This window comes from Pteropus medius, unplaced genomic scaffold (genome assembly GCF_902729225.1).
Source record: "Pteropus medius unplaced genomic scaffold, Ma_sr-lr_union100, whole genome shotgun sequence".
NCBI classification, from domain to species: Eukaryota; Metazoa; Chordata; class Mammalia; order Chiroptera; family Pteropodidae; genus Pteropus; species Pteropus medius.
Genome location: NW_024349796.1, coordinates 5,781,843 through 5,796,362, shown reverse-complemented (window position 1 = coordinate 5,796,362; position 14,520 = coordinate 5,781,843). Strand labels below are relative to the sequence as shown.

Sequence of the window (14,520 nt, the reverse complement as noted above, 5' to 3'; positions counted from 1 at the left end):
AACAATTGTCAGCTCACGGCCATGCTGGTTCCACCTGTTACTTCCTACATCTTCCCCACCACCCGCCCGGCCCCCGGCACCGGATGGTCAGCACCTAAAACTGCTGAATAATCTGATAGGGAGAAAATATCGGTTAAGTCCACTGAAGCTCCTCTTTGGGCTAAGTTACCAGCTAATCTAATAGTAACCACTCAGAAAATTCCAGACTCATAATTTCATCCTTAAATAGTTCAGTGATTATCTTAAAAAAAACAAAAACAAAAAACCACAACCATTATACCCATGCACACCCAAATAAATGAACAGTAATTCCCTATTATCAATAGTGGTTAATTGCTCCCAATGGCCTTATCATTATCACCAACGTTCTAAAGGCTTGAGGACATCGATCGCCTTTGCCTGTGTGGCAGACGCCAGCAGGTCGAGCACACGCGCATGGTCACCCCCTTCTGTGTGCCATGTTTTTCCTGTCTTCCTGCCTCTTCTCTCCATGTACCAGGTACCCACTGCTTGGGGAAGCCTATTGTGCCAGGCCAGGCTGGTGGGGCCACTTGTGTGCGGTGGCTTCAGGGATGCGGATTCCGGAGGCCGTTAATAACTTTCTGTCACAGATACCCTCCTTTACATATCCCCACTAAACCTAGAGTTCCACAATCCTCTATTCATCCCGTGTTCTCTGTTAAAAAGCCAAGGGGACTAGCTGCGCTTGGGACTGTGGCAGTCATTCACGCCTCTGTGTGAATAAACTCCCATGAGCATATTCTAGTCTGGGGCACCTCCTGGAGAAATCCTGAGGGAAGGGGGTAGCTAACCGTCTCTCTTCTGCTTCCTCCTCACAGGCTACAAGGAGCAGGGCATCCCACAGCAGCTGTGAGCCGGGGGAGGGGAGCCGCCTAGAAGTTCAAGGTGGCCCCAGGGGGGCTGCATCTGGCATCCGTGGGCACCGGGACCTCTACACGTTCTCTTCTTCTGTTTCCTGGGTTTGGAGTGGAAAGGGGGATTTAAAAATATTATTTATTTTGAAAACACATCTGCTTTGCTCAGCAGGCTTGAGGGTTGCCAGCCTTCACTAGGGGCACAGGCACCCCGAGCACCTGCGGGGGTGGGAATGCTGACAAAGCCTGGATGTGCCTGCTCCCCCAACCCCCACCTTGCATCACCCACCGCCCGCCGCCAGCGCACCCCGGAGCTGCTGGGCCAGGCAGCAGTGGCCCCGTCCAGATGAGCAGGGGCTCACCAAGGGACAGGACCGTGGTGGACACTTCCTCTGGATCCCTGGCCTCTGCCAGAGTGGTCGCCTGAGGGCGCCACCGGGGAGAGAGTGAGATGGAAACACTCCAGCCCTGAGCGGAAAGGCCCACTGCACCCCGGCTTGGGTGCTGGGGGGACATGCGGATCCCCACGGGTGCATCCTGGCCCTGTCCCCCACCTCCTGCCACTGAAACCTCTGGGCCCGGGTGTGTTTTGACCTTCGTTTCCCTGGGGAGGAAGGCAGGGGTCCCATCCTGGGGGCAAAACTGCTGGATTCGCCAGATGTCCACGCACAGAATTACCAACCCAGGTCTGAGCGGTCGCTGGCTGACGGCCTTTCACGTTCCCCTTAAAGCCATTCCTGGCTCGCAGTCCTTTTTCTGAAATCCTTGGACGGATGGGTCTCTGAATTCAGGAATGTTGGATCTGAGAGAGAATAGGAGACATTTACCCTACATTTCCCGATACCCCTCAGAGTCTGCGACAACGCCACAGCACCACACGCGCGACCGTTTCTGCAGAGGAACGCGGGCCGAGTCAGGCTAATCGCGATCAGTGAAACGGTGAATAGCCGCCCCTCAGTTCAGGTCGGATTCTGCCACTGAATCGGTTACGGGAGAAAACGTACCTCTTGAGAACTTCTGGGGTTTTAGAGTTGCAAAAATATTTGTCTGGGCTTGTGGGCCTTTGAAAGGGGCTCCAAAGCGAGAGTGACAAGGTGGACATTTACGTGTCCGTTAGCTTTTCATTTCATTCCAACGTGGGAACCGCTACAACGTGGGACTGACCGCACGCCTCTGGCCCTGCTGGACTTTGTGCCGCTGGGTGTGTCCCTCTCCGAGGGTTTTTTCCTATCAGGGGCTCAGTCAGAATTCAGCCAGGGCTGGAGAAGTGACCTGTCTGGCCGTTTTTTTCTGTGCCGGGTGGGAACGCCTAGGGGCCCTGTAGCTGAACAGGCCCCCTGGCTCCACCGTGAGTCCCCTTGGGGGCCACTGCTTTCATAGTCTCTGTTATGAACCCCGCCCCTGAGGCAGTGGTCCACCCACCCCATCCATTGGGCTTTCTAATCGCAGTCCTGGTGGGCAGCAGGCCTCAGGGTTCCTGTGGCTTGGACAGCTCCCTGGCATCCCCTCTAGCTACCCACCTACCCCAGGCAGAGTCTCCGCTCCTGGCCTGTTCCCACCCGCTGTCTCCCCCTTAGTTCTGATGAGCATCTCGTCCCTTTTCCATCGCTGCTGGAGGCTGGGATGCACTTTCTGAATGAACACCTGGCAGCAGCTTTATCTCGTCCCTCCTCCTTTCTTCCTGCTGCCAACCCAGGCCTTCGCTGCTTGCTTCATGTTTGGCAGCCTCTGTGTTTTCAAGGCGTAGGACCACATTTGGTTTGATTGGAAAGCCAGACCCTTTCTCTGTGTGAAGGCGGCATCCTCCAGACCAAGAAGAGAGCAGGCTGGCTGCTGGCTGCTCTCGAGGAAGCGCCGCCGGAGCGTGGAGCCTCCCCTAGAATCACAAAAAACAGCCTCGGCTGAACACATACTGAAATAACAGCCCAGGACTCCTCCACGGCCGCCAGCCCACAGCTCCCCAAGTTTGCCTGCCTCCCTGCAGTGATGACAGGTCTCAGGTGGGGGCTGCTCCCACAAGCGAGAGAGGAGGATCTTATTTTCCTGGCTGGGGCTGGAGGCGGCTGCTGAGGGGGTGGAGAAGAGAGAGGAATTTTTGTTGCATGTTTAGTGACACGATCCAGACGCAGGTGGGATTTTCCTGAGTGACAGGTGTCACCATGAGTCCCACTGTGGGACGGCTTAATCCAGGGGGTTGTGTGCTTGGAAGGACGTCTCCAGACTTGGGGAGACATCGGCCTCAGGAGGAAGCCCCTTTCCAGGTAACTGATGTGTGAAAGAAACCCCCACCTGTCGTCTGGGCAGTGGGCCTGGGAGGATTCCCATGGGGGCAGAATCAGCTCAAAATAGCATCCTTCTAAATTAGTGCATGACCTCAGCATTATTGTCTTCTTTAGATAAGGAACAGTGGCTACTGTGCCACCCAGGCTGTTAGACGGACCGGGTTTAATTAATTAAACACCAGCCAGCTGAAATGTAGCGTTCCTGTGCCCTCCAGCGCCTGGTTGACACACAGCGCTTTGGTGACAGAGCTGGGCTTGCCTCGATGGCGCAGCACCAGGGTGGCAGTCCAGAAGCCCCAGGGCACGCCTCAGGCTCGGCTTTGCATCAGTCAGAATTCCGAAGGCCTCCCCGCCACCCGCCGGCCCCCACCATGCGTGTTCGAATCACAGGGGTGCAGAGAACTTCACAGTGAATGAGAGACTCTCGAGGCCTAATTGTGACACTCGGATCAGAGCAGCAGTCCCCCGGGGACAGAGTGGGACCCTGGAGCGAGAACGAGCCATCTGGGGCCTGGGACTGTCCCGTGGATGTGGAGACTGTTAACCTGGACCTTAAACTGTCTCTTCTCTACCCCCTCGGCAGCCAGGATTGTAGGCTGGGAAGGCCAGGGGCCCTTTGGGAACAATAGGAGGTGGATGGCTCTTGGTCTGGTCGTCACCTCTCCTGCCTGCCGTGTGCTGGGGGCCGCACACGGCAGACCTGGCCCAGAGCCGGTCTTTGGCTGCACTTGAGGGGAGCTAAGGAAGCAACAGGGAGAGGCGCCCTCCCTCTGCTGCCCCAGACCCACGCGTCAGCCCCAGCGACGAGGACAGTCCCCAGACACCGGGCCCCTGCACAGGCACGGTGTGCTGCATCCCATCTCCTATGACCCTGACCAGCAGCTGGCACAGCAATCCCAGGAGGCTGAGTGTTCAGACGCAGAACCGAGGCCCCAAGCGAGGAAGCCGTATGCCCCCAAACATAGGCTCCACGGGACAGAGCTGACTCCACAGCCTGTGTCCCAGCCCCATCCCAGAAGGAACAGGCATCGCGGGGGGCCAAGGCAGGGTCCTCGGGGGGCTGGCCCGCAGCACAGCCTGTCGTCACCATCGTGGGCAGCCCTCAAGCGAAGGCTGAGGAGCCGTGGGGAGGACACATGCTGACAGGAGGTACATAGAGGAGAGAAAGCCACATGCTCAATATTTTCCCGGAGAAACAGGGCCCCAGATCCCAGAGAGAAAGACCAAACACAGGCCCCAAACACCCAGCCCCGAGGTTAGCACAGGGACAGCAAACCCCAAAGACCAGGAGAATGTCCCCCGAAGGCCTGGGGCTCCAGGAGGAAAGCGAGGGGCTAGCCTGACAGTGGCCTTTCCGGACCAACTTGGCTCTTTAAAATCCAGAAAACAACCCCTCACATGATTTCTTTGGTGAACCCATGTCACCACTCAGACAGGGTGAGGGTCACTTCGGTTTTGCTTGTCCGGCTCCTCCTGGGACCCTGGGAGGGGAGCCTGCGCTCCTTCCAGCTCCCAGGTGCACCCCAGGCTTTAATGGCCCCGGCTGTTTTTGTCATGTTAGTGATGCTGGCTGAGAAAGCCTCCTGCGTTGTATGCACTGCTCGGGGATGTGTGATTTAGAGGTCAATCCTCTGCTTGGTGGTTTCCGGCCTTGTTTACCGTCACTATTCCTCCCTCTGGCTGGTTTGTTTCGAGGGCTTTTGACAGAGGGGTTGGAGGTGGGCGTGCACTTTTAAAGCACCCACCAGCTGTGCTGACCATGACCTGTGTGTGGGGGTGGGGGGTGGGGGGCTTCAGGCTTGGGGCTACGGAGTTTGAATATGCCACTGACCATCTGCGGACCGTGCCCCGCCTCCACAAGGCTGGACAGACAGGGTGCCCTCTTCGATCCCTTGGTGCTGGCCTCTCACGGGTGGCCTCGGGGTCGTGCATTTATGCATTCGGCAGGCACAGAGCGGGCGCGGATGTGGGCCAAGCTGGGCCTGGGCGCCGCCTCAGAGAAAAAGATCAAAGAGATCCCTTTCCCGGAGAGCACCCCCGTCCTCAGCCTTCCCAGGTGAAACAGCGAGGTGAGCAGAGGTAGGAGAGGGGAGACCCACTCCCTGAGGACCAGGCTGGACCCCCTCCCTCCGTGAGTGTTGCAGGAGACAGGGAGGCCGGGCTGTTGGGGAAGGGAGGCTGAGGTCACCCCGAGCAGGTGGGCTTCGCTCGGGGTCCTAACTTGGCGTCAGTTTTCTTCCTGTTAGATTCTTAGAGCCTCAGAATATTCATGGGACCACAGGGGCGCGGAAGCTTGTAGTCAGACCGTCGCGATCTACCCTGAGTCCCACAAGGAGACGGGATGGCTCCTTCTGGTGATGCGCGGGGGAAACCCCAACCAGAGTGAACCCCAAATGCTCCCAGCCTCCAAGCCCTGGCTGTGAGTTCCTGCTCGGTGCTGCTGTCTCTCCTACAGCCTCATGCCTCAAGGAGGGGCCTGGGGGGCTGTCACTTTTCATATTTCTGTCAGAGCAAAGGGCTCCCTGGAGCCCCATCCGGTGGAGGGGAGGCAGAGGCAGAGGCAGAGGGCGAGGCTGCTGTCTCCCGAGCAGGCTCGTGGGCTCAGGTGCTGGCGGCCCTGCCACCCAGACTCTTTCCAGTAAAACAGAAGCATTGGCTCCCAATCCCACTCTCCCCTCCTGGTCCCATCACAGAGTGGGGAGGCTGTCGACAGGGTCCCACTCTACGTGTCTGAGTTTCTGGTACGAGTCGTCTCTCACTTTGATTTAGCCCCTTTCCCTCCCTCCGTGCCTGGATTTGCCAAAATGCCAACCATCCAGGCTGATCCGACTCTCCAGTCCAACTCCTCTCCCCACCCCCCGGCCATGTCTCCTCCCCACTTCACTCCTTCGCTGCATTCTTACCCTCAAAGGGTAAGAAGCACAGACACGCCAAGACGTCAATAATAATACGCGGCAAAGGGCATTACGCGCGACACTCACAGCCCCTCTCGCGCGATCCGCAGCTGAGCCCATGCAGGACAGAGCTCGTCTGGAGGCTCACCGTGACTTTACACTCCAAAGGTTCTCCCCCAGCCCCCGAAGCTGTCTCCTTCCGGCCTGGGACCCGGATGTTGCCGCTTTTCGCTCTCGTCGCCCCCACTGGCGGCCCAGAGGCGCAGTTTCTGTTCTCCAGGGCCCCGCTCTTGGATCTCTTCCACCCTGCCCCACTTGGGCCTGCTGCGGGAGGTGGGTTTGCTGGAGAAAGGGTGTCTTTCTGTGCGCTTCCTGGCTTGCAGACGAGCCTCACTCTGAAGCCCTTTTCTGTTCCCACGACCCTCGCCCCACGCCCAGTGTAGGAACCAGTGAGAAGGGGGAGGGGGTCACGCCCACCCCACTTTTTGCGTTAACATTTGATCCCCGCTCCAAGCCGGGAGAGGGTGGTGGAGGCTGTGACGGGCCTGGGTGCCCCGTGGGAACACTGGGCTGACCCCGTCCACAGCCTGAGTTCGATGCTATTGTACATGGTGCCGATTCTTTTTAAATAACACACGTGAAAACAAGACCGGTTCTGTGTGTACCAGCTGAATTTACACGTGGGTGAGTGTCGTGTTGTGATCTGCAGTTCTTTGATACTGTGACTGGCTTCGTTTGGGTTTCTCTTCTCTCTGTTAAATTCATCGCTGTACATTTCTATTGTTCTCTGACAAGACCCCTCTCTGATCCCCCAGGACTTTCTTGACTCGATTATACTCAGACCCACCGGGAACTCACCCCACCCCCACCGGCTTCCCCCAGGATCCAATCCAGCCAAGGGGGTTTTCCAGCTCACCCCAGGGACCAAAAACTTCCTTGGTTCCAAAAGAGGAAGAAACCTCTGATGTCAGGGACGCTTCCAGACCTGCCCTGGCCCCAGGCGTGCAGCCTGCAGCTTATCTTTCCCAGATCCCCCTGGACCAAGCCCCAGGCCCGCCTGCCTGCTGTCCCTGGGGTCTCCACAGCGCCCCCTAGGCGCTGAGCAGGATTCCAATTTCTCCAGCGCTCTGCCGGCTTCGAAATTCATAACTCGAGCACCATTACTGTACATGTAACGAAAAATACCATATATGACAATGAAAACCTGTGTACATAGCTCCATGTACATATTTATATACGCACCTGCATTCCTGCTATAAATATAGAAAGCATGGCATGTGCTTGGCATTCCAAGTTTGTGATTTTTTTAAATCCTGGAAATACAGCTTTGAAAACCTTTTCTTCCTTCCCCTCTTTTCTATATAATAAACATTCCTGTGACCTTTCTGGTGGCTTCTCAAATCTCTGTGTCCTCTCATTTTCATTCGTGGACAGCTCTCTGACGGGTTCTTAAAAGCCTCCTTCCCTCTCTGCAGCATTTGCTACTGGTGCCCCTTGTCCCTTCGGTTTTGAAGGTCCCCCTCTGTGAGGTGGGCTTACCTGCGTTTCCCTTACTTCCCGCCTCCCAGGAGGCTGATGCCAGTTACTCCTTAAAGGGCCTCAGCTTTGGTAGTCTGATCCGTTTGCCACTGAGAATTTGCACATTAGGGCGTTAGGGCCCACACTGGGTCTGACGAGAATAAGTGTACAGTTGAAACTCATTGCCTTGTCTCGATTGCTAGTTGCCGAGGGAAATGTGTGTGACATGCGCGTTTGTCGGTCTCCCGGGTCAAGAGAAGCTGGTAGGAGTGACTAGGGGAACTTAGGATTAGCCATTTAGCTATACCAGGGGACTTTGGGGGGACTCACAGGGCACAGTCCACGGCCCAGACCACATTTTCTTTTAATAATCTAGAGAGCTTATTGAATTTCCGGGTGAAGGGAACTAAATATATTAGATGAATAAATCGGAATTCAAAAAGCTTTTGACAGGCTGAGGCGATCTCACAAGATGAAATCTAATAACTAAATCTAATAGTTAAATGAACACGTAGTTTAGAACTCAGAAGGCTCCGTGCTTTCCCTCATGCCCAGGCAGCTCTGTGTTCACAGCCCCGGGACATGGTTGACTCAACAGATCATTGGAATGAAGATGCATTAGGAGCAGCAGGCTGGGGTCTAGAATGAGGCCACAAAGGGCATTCGGCGCTGGGTGCTGTGGGACACGCGTCTCCAGGTGTCACCCTGCACCTCACGCCCCAAGGGAAAGGCCCCACTCCTTCCTGTTTCCTCACGCCAGCCTGGAGCCCTTGGGGACTGGCAATCCTTGTCCATTTACCGGCGGTGTTCTGGTCTGTCTGTTGAGAGATGTTGCCATCTCAAGGGCCTTGATGTGGCCATTAGCCAAAAGAATGACTTTTATCACTCCTGATAGTAAAACCTTTTGGGGAGATTCCAAGCTAAACCACGGTGACCCCTTGAAGGCCCCAGAAGTGACATCTGTGCCTAGGGTTGACTTTAGTCATGGCTAAAACCAGGACTCAAAGCCCAAGGCAGCATGATGACCCAGGGGTCACCCAGACACCCCAGGGAGCATTTCTTGATCATGTGCGTCTTCCAAGTACTTCCCGTGCTCAGATTATGCCAGAGAATTCTTTCTGCAGAGGGGTCCTGCTTTGGAGGGCCTGGTGAGGCTGATACTACTCTCCAGCCCTGCCACGTGAGGAGAAGGAACCTTCAGTGCAGTGAGGTCACCTCTCCTCCCCCAGCCCCAATCCGCTCATCCTCAGGAAGGGTGATGTGGTCGAGCCAGCCAGTGCCTCTCTCCCAGTGTGCCCTGGAGAGCTCTCTTCGGACCCTCAGGGAAGGGGCTGTGACAAGCAGAAGGCATCTGCTCCCCAGAATGCCCCACAGCTCCAGGCCGCAGGCTCTGAGGGGTTCGTGCTCGCCCACGGATGGTCACAGGAAAGGACACTTGAGGATGCACAGGAGATAGGAAGTGGGTGGAATGGAAGGGCCAGCGTCGGGTTGGGGACCAGGTTGGGCATCCATTCAGGGATGTGGAGCACAAACCTGGGGTGGAGAGGGTCCCCAGAGCAAGGACTCAGCCAGGACTTCCGTTCCTAGTGGGGGACACCCATCTCGAGTCAGTTTATGGAAAGCAAGGGGCAACGAAGGGCAGGGAAGAGGAACGGAGCAAGGATGGAGCCGCTGAGGAAGGCGCGGGCCCAGGCAGCTCCTTGAGCAAGACGGGTCAAGTCCGCGTGGCTCCTCCCCTCCAGCTACGTGACCTGTGCCTCAACCCTAGCTGGCCGGCACCCCACAAGGCGCTGCAACGGAACGCCACCGAAGTGGAGGATGGCCACCAGCCTGGTCACTGAGACCTTCTCACGCAGTGACCTGAACCATGAATGACTGAGGTGGTCGCTTGGCCAATAGCAGGAGGAGGGACCCCTGAAAAAGAGGAGACAGCGAAGTCTGGTCATGTGAGTCCGCCTGGGGACCTGGGATTCTTCAGGTGGCCGCCCGCTTCCTGGTTTCTGGGAGGCGCAGCTGTGTGGCTCCTGTGGCCTGTGGCCCGAGTGTCCCTGTGATTGACCTGGGGACCTGAACGTCCCCTGGGTTAGTACCTCCTCGCCCACAGATGCTGAGTACAGTCCCCCGGAAGAGACGGGGTCTGCGTGAAGTTATCAGAGCAGGAGCGTGCAGCTGTCTCTCCAGTCGGAGCATTGGATATTTATATTTTCACCCAAAATAGCTATGTTAAAAAAAAACCAAAAAACCGAAAAACTCTAGAAAGCAAAGAAACTTTTAAAACTCAGAACGTCGTTGCTGGAGGAAATAAGCACTTTTCAAACGCTGAGAAACTGTCCTCATCTCCTGAGGTTCCCGGCCAGGAGGGGGCCAGAAGCTACTTAGGACCAGGGTTCTCCCCTCCTGGGACATGAGGCTGCAGCGAGACCCCGGCACACGGAGAAAGCGGAGAAGAGATGGAGGGACAAGGCTGTTCCTGTCGTCCCCGAGGCCACTGCGAGCTTTGCCCGTGCGCAGTGTAAGCCCAGGAGCCATCTGCGCCCCTCCCGCGCCCTGTCTCTCTCTCTCCCTCCTCCCTCCCTCCCTCCCTCCCTCCCCCTCCCTCCTCCTCCTCCTTCCTTCCTTCCTTCCTTCCTTCTTCCTCTCTCCTCCTCCTCCTCCTCCTCCCTCCTCCTCCCTTCCTCCTTCTTCATTTCATTATTAACAACAACTCTTCTAACCATTCCTTCCTTCCTTCCTTCCTCTCTCTCTCTCTCTCTCTCTTTCTTTCTTTCCATAAATTGGTTCAAGTCGAGCTTCTCTCACTAATAACAAGAAAAAATCCTAACTAAATATTTGCTCCCAAAGCCTCCTGTGACCTACACTGTCTTCACTGTTCTTCCCACCAAGAACAATAGCCGCCATCTACTGAGTCTCTACCATGTACCAAACACAGACAAGATGTTTATGTACATAACACACATGCGCACACACGCACACACACGCACACATGCACACGCGCACACGTGCATGTGCACATGTGCGCACCAGGCAAGTTTTCATCCCTTCCAGCCTCGTCTTCCCACCTTCCCACTCTATCTGACCCTTCCTGTCTCAAACGACAATGTCGGAGAACAGTATTTAGAGAAAAAATTGTAGATATATACATGTAGAACAATTTCAATTAAAATTTGTTTTTAATATACAAAGTTCCAGAAAAGGTGAACACACATGCACCCTTTCTTTCCTCGTCGGCCCGGTTGTGAGTGCAGGCGCCCCGTGAGCACACCCACACGCCGTGAGCACACCCACACGTCCCAACACGGAGCCTTCGGGGCGCTTGGTGAGGCACCAGGGGCTTGCTGGGAGTTGCCAGCTGGTTCATGAGGTGCCAGTTAACGAATAAGACGTCAAGGTGGAAGTCTCCGCACCCACGTCCAGGTGACTCCTTTCTGAGCCCTCGTGAGAACGGAACCCGAGGTCGCCTTCCGAAGTCCCTGGAAACGCTCCGGGATGCTCGACCCTTGGCCAGCGTCCTGACATCCGGCCTCACAAAATTCCCCACAAAGCAAGGCCTGTAGCCTAAGACACTTCACAAAGGAAAGGAGGGAGCAGGTTTCTCAGACATGAAACTCTCCCCCAAATAGTGCCACTCCCTATAACATTCTTATTCCCTTTGAGTCAACCCGGGCCCTGCTCCAGGCAAACTTCACGGCTGAGGGAAGGTGGAATTAGGAGCAGCAAGTTGCTAATTGATACGAAGCACATCTGCATATATATGAGCTCGCTCTGTCTACCTCCTAGCTTCAACCGAAAATAGAAAATATTTTATGCAGAGTCTTCTCTGTACCTAGTACAGAAGCAGAGTTTGTATCCGTTGGCCAACTGCCCGTCGGAAGTGTTGGTTACTTAGCCATGCAAATAAGCACAAGCCGACGGGCCGAGGGCCTCCGTGACTTTCATTCAGATCTGAAGGAAGCCAGACAGAAAGGGAGCAAACTCTTGGAAGAAAATGTACAGCCAAGTCTCGGGAAGGCGTGGTGACACCTTGGTGGCCAGCCGAGGATTTCCAAAGTGTCTCGCAATTTCATTTGTCCCTGTCGTGAGACCCAAGAGGCATTGGTCAGGGCGGCCATATGGCTGCCTGGAGCCCCGGAGCCCCAGGTCATTGGAGGGTGAATCTGGAAACAGAGGTGGAAAATGCTGTGTGTGCCAGGCCCACGGCATAAGGAAAAAAGTTACTGCCGATCAGAGGCCTCACCCGCTGCCTCGGCCTCGAGGACTCGGCCTGTGGACGATGTCCCAGGGCGTGGAGCCATGGGGTTGGTCTGGCCGACCCCACGGAGGTGGACTGTAATCACATCTATAAACTACCTTCGCGGCAACCCCAGGTTGACGCGTAGAACTGACCGTCACACTTAATTGCTGTAAGCAATAACTGTGTTGAAGGATTAATAACGCATAATCAATGGCTTCCAGAGCTGATACAGGGCAGACAAAGGATAAATGCTGGTGACACGCAGGAAAGACATGTAGGAAGAATCACTCCGAGACACTAACAGTGAGAGCCGGCGGCTTTTCTCTTATGTCCCAGGCTTTTTCTTATTCATTTTAGAGATCAGTTAATTTTTTAGTCAGGTTTTTTAAATTTTTTTGAAGAATGATTGACACGCAGTACAATTTATCCTTTACCGTTCTATGCACAGTCCTGTGTACAATCTGTCAAACACGTGCCGCTGCATAACGATGACCTCCATGAAGACATGGAACATTCCCCTCAGACCAGAGTTTTCTGGTGTCCCTCTGTGTTCAAGCCACACGAGGGTTACCCTGGGAAGGTCAGACTGGTTCCAGATTCGATCATTAATCGATGCAGTTCATCATATCAGTGGACTATCAGGCCAAAGATGTAGCTAGGCTGGAAGAAGCCATGAAAAGAAGGGAACTTTCTCTTTTCCAGGGCATTCTTGGGGGCCAGGAGAGGATGCTGGCTGAGCAACGGGGCGCCCAGACCTGTAAGTTCAATGAACTGACCACCTCCTTCCTTTTCTTCAGGTACCTTGTAGTGCACATGATTGTCCAGAAGGGGGCAGGCTGCCCAGACGGGGTCCTGCTATTTCAGCAGCTTCCGAAGCCCAAGGTCTTGATTTCACTCCGGCAAGTGTTCTCAGAGAGCATGACTAAAATTGGGCATTTTTTTTTTCCCCCATTGAAATAAAACAGGGCTGCTGGCGACAGCAAATTGTCTCAGTCTGATACTTTTTGTCCATGATTTGCAGAAACTATTTTTAAAATAACCCAAATACTTTTTGCCACATGGAAAACCACAGAAGCCAACATTGCACTCCCCAGCCGCCCCACCCCCCCCACTCCACACCCTAAAACGCTGTACTCACTCTCGAGTTTGGGAAGCAGAGGACGGAAAGTGGAGTTCGTGATGTTGGTTAGCAAGAGGGGCCCCTGTTACGGACCGAATGCTTGTGTCCTCAATTTCATATGTCGAGGCCCCAGCCCCCAATGTGACTATCTGGAGACGGGGACCTGATAAAGGTTAAATGAGGTCATCCTGGTGGGGCCCTAATCAGATAGGGCTGGTGTCCTTAAAAGATGGAGAGACATCAGAGAAGGTGGCCATCTGCGAGCCAGGAAGAGAGTCTCACCAGAAACCAGACCCTGCCAGACCTCGATCTTGGACTTCCAGCCTCCGGAACTATGAGAAAATAAACTCCCATTATTTAAGCCACCCACTCTGTGGTATTTTGTTACGGCGGCCGGAGCCAGCTGCAACCAGCATCTACTCAGGAAGCACTTCGTTTTCTCATATTTTATTGTCATTGTTATTATTTTAAACTAGTTTTTTTTCAAGCCCTCACATCTCATTGAAGTGTGAAATTCCTCTTCTTGCTCTGCATTTGCCATTCCCTTCCTTACTTCTCCGTTGAATTTGTCATCTCAGGGCTGGCACGGTGCACGAAATGCCAGGAACAGGCCACAGCTGTCACCGTAAAGAGAGAAAAATGACACACACGCTGTCTCTTGATGTTTGCGAGAACTGAGAGGAGTTTTTGGTGTCTCTGTGGAAGGGCGTTGGAGCCAGCCCGTGCGCTGGCATGTGAACTTGGCTCTGTACAGTCTGCCGTGGGGTGGGGCGGGCGGGGGACGGCAGTGAGTCTGCGTGTCTGTGTGTCACTGTGCTGTGAAGGAACAGAGGGCTGCGTGGGCTGCGCTTCCCTGCAGGGTCACACAGGGTCACACAGGGTCACACAGAGCCTGGAACGAACAGCGCCGCTGTCAGCGAGCTCCTGGCCCAGGGTCCCCCCCACCCCGACCCCAACTCCCCCAGGACAGCTGGGGCCAAGGCCTGGGCTCTCTGCAGCTCAGCCCCCACCCCCAGGAGACGGCCATGCTGGGCATCAGCGTTCACGGGGCCTGCTCAGGTTTATAGTCACCAAACCCAGGACTCATGACTGGACGACCGGTTGGCTGTCCCTGTAGTCCTGTGATGCAGCCGGACGCCAGGACCAGCGCTGCTGCTCAGGAGGCTCAGCCATGCAGGATCTGGAGAGGTCTTGAGATTTCATTCTGAGCCTGAGTCTGCAGCTTACCAGCTGTGTGTTCGTACATATGTGCCTCACCCTCTCTGTGCTTCTGCTTTCCTAGGTCCCAAACAGGGTTAACGAAGCCCATCTCACCGAGTTTTTGTAAGGATTAAACTACTTCGCCTTAAATCACCTGGTATGGTGCCAGATAGGTAGGAATTCTTCCTCAGCGGTCACCTTTACTCTAAGGCAAGGGTTGGAGGACTTTTCTATAAAGGACAAGACAGTAAATGCGTCAGGCTTTGCAGCCGCAGCCTCTGACTACTCCGCCGTCTTCGTGGAAAGCAGACGCGGGCAGTACATAAAGTGACGGGCGTGCTTCCTTCCAGTAAAGCTCTGTTTACGAACAGGTAGGTCCCAGCCCTAAGGCGACGCCTGT

General features: G+C 55.0%; 1 protein-coding gene across 3 annotated transcripts in view; it reads left to right on the top strand.

Annotated features, from left to right (window-relative positions):
- Positions 1 to 9,029, top strand: part of STUM (stum, mechanosensory transduction mediator homolog) — a 51,326-nt gene extending 42,297 nt beyond the window's left edge. For 2 of the 3 annotated variants that reach the window (XM_039883284.1, XM_039883283.1), the window contains one exon: positions 840 to 3,796. In XM_039883284.1, the coding sequence (XP_039739218.1) occupies positions 840 to 874 (35 nt within the window). In that variant the 3' untranslated portion in view covers positions 875 to 3,796. Of the gene's footprint in view, positions 1 to 839; positions 3,797 to 9,018 lie in introns of those variants that run through there. The other variant, XR_005657362.1, reaches the window with a different exon arrangement.
- Positions 9,030 to 14,520: the final 5,491 nt, after the last annotated feature.